Source organism: Gorilla gorilla, chromosome 13, assembly GCF_029281585.2.
Source record: "Gorilla gorilla gorilla isolate KB3781 chromosome 13, NHGRI_mGorGor1-v2.1_pri, whole genome shotgun sequence".
Taxonomy (NCBI): Eukaryota; Metazoa; Chordata; class Mammalia; order Primates; family Hominidae; genus Gorilla; species Gorilla gorilla.
The window spans coordinates 27,928,051-27,935,424 of NC_073237.2; the positions used below are offsets into that span (position 1 = coordinate 27,928,051).

Consider the following 7,374-nt stretch of genomic DNA (forward strand, 5'->3'; position numbering starts at 1 on the left):
AAGATGCCTACGTCGTAATCCTTGGAACCTATGTATATATTATTTCACATGGAAAAAGGGGCATTAAGGTTCCAGGTGGAATTAAGGTTGCTAATCAACTGACTTCATTTATTTATTTAGAGACAGGGTCTTGCTCTGTCGTCAAGGCTGGAGTGCAGTGACATGATCTTGGCAACCTCCGCCTCCTGGGTTCAAGCGATTCTCCTGCCTCAACCTCCGGAGTAGCTGGGATTACAGGCACACATACCATGCCAGGCTGATTTTTGTATTTTTAGTAGAGATGGGGTTTTGCCATATTGGCCAGACTGGTCTTGAACTCCTGGCCACAAACGATCCAGCTGCCCTGGCCTCCTGAAATGCTGGGACTGTTACAGGCATGAGCCACTGCTGCGCCTGGCTATCAACTGACTTTAAATTGGAAGGGTGTCCTGGATTATTCAGCTTTGTCCAGTGTAATCATAAGGGTCCTTAAAAGTGGAAGAGGTAGGGTCGGGCGCGGTGGTTCACGTCTGTAATCCCAGCACTTTTTGGGAGGCCGAGGCAGGTGGTTCACCTGAGGTCAGGAGTTTGAGACCAGCCTGACCAAGATGGAGAAAATCCATCTGTATTAAAAATACAAAATTAGCCAGGCGTGGTGGCGCATGCCTGTAATCCAAGCTACTCAGGAGGCTGAGGCAGGAGAATCACTTGAACACAGGAGGCAGAGGTTGCAGTGAGCCGAGATTGTGCCATTGCACTCCAGCGTGGGTGATAAGAGTGAAACTCTGTCTCAAAAAAAAAAAAAAAAAAAGGCTCACGCCTGTAATCCCAGCACTTTGGGAGGCCAAGGCGGGCGGATCACGAGGTTAGGAGTTCGAGACCATCCTGGCTAACATGGTGAAACCCTGTCTCTACTAAAAATACAAAAAAATTAGCCCGGCGTAGGTGGTGCACACCTGTAGTCCCAGCTACTCGGGAGGCTGAGGCAGGAGAATGGCGTAAAACCTGGGAGGCGGAGCTTGCAGTGAGCCGATATCGTGCCACTGCACTCCAGCCTGGGAGACGGAGCGAAACTCCATCTCAAAAAAAAAAAAAAAAAAGTGGAAGAGGGAGGCAGAAGAGGTCAGAGTGATACAATGTGAGAAGAACTTGAATTGCCTTTGCTAGCTTTAAAGATAGAAGAAGGGGGTCAGTAACCAAGGAATGTGGGCAGCCTCTAGAAACTGGGAAAGGCAAGGAGTGAATCCTACCCAGAGCCTAGAGGAAAGGATGCAGCCCCGCCAACCCCTTGATTTTAGCCCTGTGAGACATGTGTCAGACTTTTTTTGCGGGGAGGAGACGGTCTCTTTTGCCCAGGCTGGCATGTAGTGGCGCAGTGGCTCACTGTAGCCTTGACCTCTCTGGTTCAGGTGATCCTCCCACCTCACCTTGCCGAGTAGCTGGGACTATAGGCATGCACCACCATGCCCAGCTAATTTTTGTGGTTTTTTTTTTTTTTGTAGAGACAGGGTTTTGTCATGTTGCCCAGGCTGGTCTCAAACTCCTGGGCTCATGCTATCAGCCCATCTCGGCCTCCCAAAGTGTTGGGATTACAGATGTGAGCCACTGCACCCAGGCTCCGTGTCAGACTTCTGACAAAATAAATTTGTTTTGTGGTAATTTGTTACAGCAGCAGTAGAAAACTGTAATACATTGACTAATACAATGTCCAACAAACAGTGCATTAGAAAATGGGTAGAGGATATGACCCGGTGATTATAGAAATCCAGATGGTTACTAGATGTATTAAAAGGCACTTGTTTTCATGGCCTTGGAGATGGATGAGCTGACCCAGGGAGAGAAAAGAGCAGAGGGCTGAGAAGAAATGGTCAGAAAGATACATGGAGAACTTATGGGTCAAGTGGATGAAGAAGAGAACAATACCCAGGACCAAGCACAGTTGCCTAGACTCAGATGACCTGTGCTCGTGTGAATTGATGTAGTTTTTTGTTCACATGCTGTGAAGTCGTTCCCTCTCAAGGGCGGCTTTGGGCTATGCTGACCTGGCCCTGTAGCCTCACCCTATAGAGTAGGGATGTGTGGACTCCAGATGTGATCATCTGTGAAGATCCACAAGAGAGTTAAGCCTGCAGAATCCTGAGTGCTCTACTGGGACTTGAAACTGAGGGGATATGGCTGCAGCAGAATTGGGAATTGACATTTTCAGTACCCTAGATTCCAAAGAAGACATGAATGGGATTTATCTAATTCAGCTAGTTTATTAGAATTTCCATTTCTTGTCTCTACATCCCCACCTTCCCCCTGGTTTGGCTTCAGGTCTTGGCATACCAAGTGCTAGTATTACCAGCCTTTTCTCTACTGACTAGATTTGGTGGGTAGGGGTCGATGGTTACCCAGGCATTTGGCTAACACCTTTTGCAAACCCCTGGTAAGGGAAGCCTTGAGGGTAGGGAAGGAGAGATGCTTCTCCACGTGGGCCCAAGGACAGTGCTTACAGTGGCGAGGGGTCAGGATGTCACTTGCTCTTTGCCCTGCCTCTGGCTGATCCTGGGGACCCGAAGCTTTGGGGAGAAGCAGCTGGGGAAGAGCAGTGTGTTGAGAGCTCTGGCCCCTGTGTTGAGACCTTTGGGGAAATGTGCTTACAGGGGCCTCTACTACGCTTCTGGCCTGGGCAGGGTGGTTCTTCCCTGTGACTGTGGATAACCCCAACCTTACAGTCCCTCTTCTATGGTCTCCTGCTTTGGGTTTCCTAGGGTGCTCTCTCTTTTTGGCTGAGGATGAGGCTGAAGCCTTGTCTTTTCTCTTGCCTGAGACCAGAACCTTAGAGTTTGAGGGTTCTCCTGGGCCTGGAGATGGATAGTCCACACCAGCCTCCATGTGTACACATGGCCCTTGGGATGGGACCTGGCTCACCATCTTCCCCTTCATTTTCTCCCCTCTCTGAGACCCTTGTTCTGCCCTGCCAGACTCCTGTGGCTGAAGCTGGGAAGAGGATTGGAAGTGATGACAGTGGGAGGACTGGACAGGCTGAGGTACTGTGCCCTGAACTTCTTGAGGATGACAACTTGAAGAGTGGGGGCATGGATTGGGGGGATAAATCTGCTGTGGTGGGCAGGAAGGGAGTCCCCAGAAGTCTGGAATTGTGGAGCTCAGAATAGGGGAGCTGCAAAATGATTGACTTGGGCCGGGGGCTCTGGAGGCAGGGCGCTGCCGCAGTTTCTTCAGCCTGAGTTTCAGCTCTCTACTCCACTGCCAGGCATGGATCCCAGGATGGGTGAGCAACTCTGGGACAGTCCATCTCTGGGAGAGTGGGGCCTCTGCCTTAACCCTTGGGCACGTTACTCCCTTGGGTAGACCAGGATGAGTGCGTTCAATCTTCACAGCTTCAGCTAGGGTGGGAGGCTGGGGTACTGGGTGTAGGGGATCCACTGCCAGACGGCTGGGGCCTTGGGGAACTTCTCTTTGTTGCACATTTCTCCACACAAGTTCAAGGTCAATGTGTGGCTCTGGTAGAGGAGTAGAGAGTGAGCTGGGGGCTGGGAGCTCAGTGGCCCAGTGGTTCGTTCTTTGCTCCACTGCCTCCCCGTCAGGCTTATAGTTGCTTTGGTCTGCGATAGGCTCACTTACGTGGGACTTTGAAACAGAGTTTGAGGATGGGCTGGAGCCCCCACCTGGGAACACAGGAACACAGTTTTCTTTTTGCTCCATTTCCCCTACAATAGACTGAGAATCAGACAAGACTCCCAGAGGGCTGGCTCCATGCAGGTCTTGGGGTAAGTTACAAGCTGGGTGCTTAGAGGCCCAGGAGTTTTTTCTCTTTTCTGTGTCCCCACATCTAGCTTCAGAATCAGACAGGACCCCCATGGATCTAACTCTGAGCAGCTCCGGTGCAAGAGCTGGGGGTGGGCTGAGGGCCAGAGATGGAGACCTAGAAGCCCAGGAATTCCTGGAATGCTCAGTATCCTTCCATGTAGCTTCTGATGTAGTGAGGCCTTCCCCAGGATTGATTCTGTATGGTTCCATAAGGGTGGTTGGAGGTGTGCTATGCACAGGGTCTGGGGAATCAGATGCCCAGAGGTTCTCTTTCTGCCCCATGGTCTCCCACAAAGCTTTGGATTCAGACAGGACTCCCTGGGGACCCATTACTAGAGACTCCAGGAGAGGGACTGAGGGAAGGCTGGGAGGTGAAACTGGGTCTGCAGGGACCCAAATATTTTCTCTACTTTGCATGCCCTTCCATGGTGTCTCAGATGCTGGTGGGACACATTCAGGGCTGGTTCCAGAGAGCTCTGGGTTGAGGTCCAAGACTGGAGACTCAAAAGCCCAGAGGTTTCCTGAGTTTTCTCTGCATTCCCACTGGGGCTTATATCTGGATGGATCTTCCAGGGAACTCTCTCCCTGGAGTTCTGGCAGGGAGTCTAGGGAAGGGCAAGGGACTGGCATTGAAGACTCAGAGGCCTGAGGTTTCTCTCTGTATCCCATGGTTCCCAAGAAGTCCTTAGATATAGCAAGTCCTCCTTCAGGGCTAACTTTTCTGGGTTCTGACAGAGAAGCTGGGGATTGGCAGGGGGGTGGCATCGGAGGCTCAAAAGCTTGGGGCATCTTTTTGTGTCCTGTGGTTTCCAAATGAGTCTCATATCCAGGGAGAACTTCCAGGGGGCTAGTTCCAGGGGACTGTGTGGGTGCCTCAGCGCCAGATAAAACTCCCTTGTGGTCCACAGGGAAGGGCCTCAGATGGAGGAGTAGTGATGAGACAGAAGGAGAAGATGGAGGTGGAAGCAGCTGAGGATCGGGGGCCATCCCTTCTAGATCTTCCATAGTATGGGCCTCATGGGTAGAAAACTGGGCTGAGGAGTGATACTGGGGAAGCAACAGGTTGGACCTAGGTAGGAAGGCAAGCTTGTTGAAGAAGACAGAAGAACAAACAGACAACTTCAGAGGAGAGGGGCCACCTGAGCTCAGGAAGATGGCCTCCAAGGACTCGCTGTGCAGAGAGGGGAGACCCCAGAAGAGCAGGCTTTTTCTCTGCTGCCGGTGGTTCCCTGATGCTATCTTGTGCCTCACAGGAAAGCTGGTCAGAATCTGGAAGATGGGGAAGGATCTGGAAGGGCTCACGGGCTGCATGACTGTTTGCTCTGGTATCCCTATAGCCTTGAGGAGGCCCTCAGAACCACAGGATGGCTGGGGTGGGGCTGGAGTGGCTTTCTCTCCAGTGGGAGCTTCTTTGGTAGGAGAACATGGCTTCAGTGGATCCAGAGATGCCTCGTCTTCCCGCTCTTCCTCTTCTTCCCCTTCTTCCTCCACTTCTGATTTCTGCTTACACAGGTGATCAAGGAAGGCCACATGGTGCAGAAGTGGTAGGTCCTGGGAAGTAGATAAAGATATTCTCAGGCATGAAGGCTTTTCAGATACACAAGGTTTGCTATGAGGCACTCAGTCTGCTCCATATCCAGAGTGGACAGTTACTCACCTAATCCCACGTGTGTGGCCAGTCATCTACACAGCTCCTCATCTAGTGTTAATGGTCATTACCCAGTCCTCATTTGGAGATCAGTATTCCCTCATATAGCCCTACATCTAGAATCCATGGTCACTCACCTGGCTTCAAATCTAGTGTCAGTGGTTACTCACCCAGCCTCACATCTAGGGCTTATAGTCACTCACCTGGGCCCGCATTCATACCAATGACCTCACATGTGGTGTCAGCAGTCATTCATCCAGCTGTACAGTCACAGGTCACCCACCTTGCCTTGCACCATATTCCCAGAGCACCAGGAATGAAGCTGTCGCAACCTCCCAAGCTGCCACCATCTCCGAATCTGCCAAACCACGAATAAGAATAGTGTCACCAGATTTCCCGGACTCTGGAAGCAGCTGCTGCCGCAGTGTCTGCAGGCTAGGGCATGGGTCAGTTGGCCCCAGAGAAGCCCCATATCCCCCTTAGCCCCAAGCAGGTCCTCCAGCAGCCATTCCATTTCCCTTAGCCTTCTGGCAGTTTACCCTGAGGTCATCACTGCATCACAGAACAAAGAACTCCCATCCCCCACAGAGGCCTGGGCTTAACAGTCTTCTCCCTGAATTTAGAACCAAAAAAAATTTCCTCCATCAGGCAATTCATGCTTCACACAGTGAAATGTGGGTGATCCCCTTTTGATTGCCCAGTTCAGAATTATGCTTCAGGCATTGTGGTTAAGTACATGGATTCTAGCACCGAACTGCCTTATTCAAATCATAGCTCTGTCATTTTCCTACCTGTGAAAACTCAAACTACTTAATTTTTTCAGTGCCTCATTTTTCTTATCTATAAAATAAAGATATCATTATCTTTATTTTATAGATATTTATTGTTATTATTTTGAAACAGAATCTCACTGTGTCACCCAGGCTGGAGTGCAGTGGTGTGATCACGACTCACTGCAGCCTCAACCTCCTGGGCTCAAGTGCTTCTCCTGCCTCAGCCTCCTGAGTAGCTGGGACCACAGGCATGTGCCACCGTGCCCAGCTAATTTTTATATTTTTTATTTTTGTAGAGACAGGATCTCTCTATATTGCCCAGGCTGGTCTCGACTCCTGAGCTCTAGGGATCCTCCCGCCTTGGCCTCCCAAAGTGGTGGGATTATAGGCGTGAACCATCTTGCCTGGCATATTATTCTTAGAGGCAAGGTCTCATTGTATTGCCCCGGCTGGTCTTGACCTCCTGAGCTCAAGAGAGCCTCCCATCTCAGCCTCCGAGTAGCTGGGATTACAGGCATGGGCCACTCTACCCAGCACAATAATATTATTACTTACTACACAGGGCTGTTTTGAGGATGTAAAAAGGAAAGTAGAGGTTCCTCTTCAAAGACTTTCCTCTCCGTCTAATTAGGAATAAATAGTAACATCTCTTAGAAGCAAAATTTATTCAAAGACCTCTGTTAACATTCTTAAATATCTGCTAGCCGTAATAAATCAATTTACTTTATGTTCCTAGCTTCCACAGTTTAGCCTAAATATTTGCCCTGGCATGCTTATATTGGTCCAAGCAAGCATTAGGTCATAGCCTGTTCCTCTTCCTTATTTGAAGGTGTTTTTACCTTTCTCAGCATTCCACAAGTTAACTTCCTCCTTCCTTTGTTCTCTGCCTTTGCCTCTTTTAAAAAGTTCTAAGTTGTTAGCCAATCAGGACAAATACAGAAAGTGAGGTCCCGTTCCAGCCAATGGAAACCGGACACAGCAGTAGGGTGGATGCATCAGGCTATAAATGACCCTGCCTCCTTTGTTCGGTGTACTCTTCATGGCAAAACTGCTGGTGAGTGTACCGTTTCTGCAGAAAGTAAAAATAGCCTCGCTGAGGAAATTAAATTTATGTTCAAGTGCTATTTCTTCACGGCACTGGGGAACAAGCATTTCTAACAA

At 49.9% G+C, this 7,374-nt stretch overlaps 1 protein-coding gene across 3 annotated transcripts; it reads right to left on the reverse strand.

Annotated features, from left to right (window-relative positions):
• Positions 1 to 2,217: 2,217 nt before the first annotated feature.
• On the reverse strand, positions 2,218 to 7,036 carry SPATA31G1 (SPATA31 subfamily G member 1). Of its 3 annotated transcripts, none has more exons than XM_063696265.1 (3): positions 6,769 to 7,036; positions 5,724 to 5,798; positions 2,218 to 5,343 (listed from the first exon to the last, which is right to left on the reverse strand). In XM_063696265.1, the coding sequence occupies exons 2-3, from the start codon at positions 5,736 to 5,738 to the stop codon at positions 2,335 to 2,337; spliced, it is 3,024 nt and encodes a 1,007-aa protein (XP_063552335.1). In that variant the 5' UTR covers positions 5,739 to 5,798; positions 6,769 to 7,036; the 3' UTR covers positions 2,218 to 2,334. The 3 variants fall into 3 exon arrangements, with proteins under 3 accessions (XP_063552335.1, XP_018888913.2, XP_018888912.2); XM_019033368.2 differs by lacking the exon at positions 6,769 to 7,036 and adding an exon at positions 5,980 to 5,991; XM_019033367.3 differs by lacking the exon at positions 6,769 to 7,036 and having other exon boundaries at positions 5,724 to 6,021.
• Positions 7,037 to 7,374: the final 338 nt, after the last annotated feature.

What these genes read in the sequence shown, in the direction of transcription:
- SPATA31G1 (XM_019033367.3), bottom strand. Translation starts at nt 5,954, where the DNA reads ATGGAATGGCTGCTGGAGGACCTGCTTGGGGCTAAGGGGGATATGGGG. An exon ending in GGAATATGGTGCAAGGCAAG is followed by an intron (nt 5,344 to 5,723) that starts GTGGGTGACCTG and finishes TCTACTTCCCAG; the next exon opens with GACCTACCACTTCTGCACCA.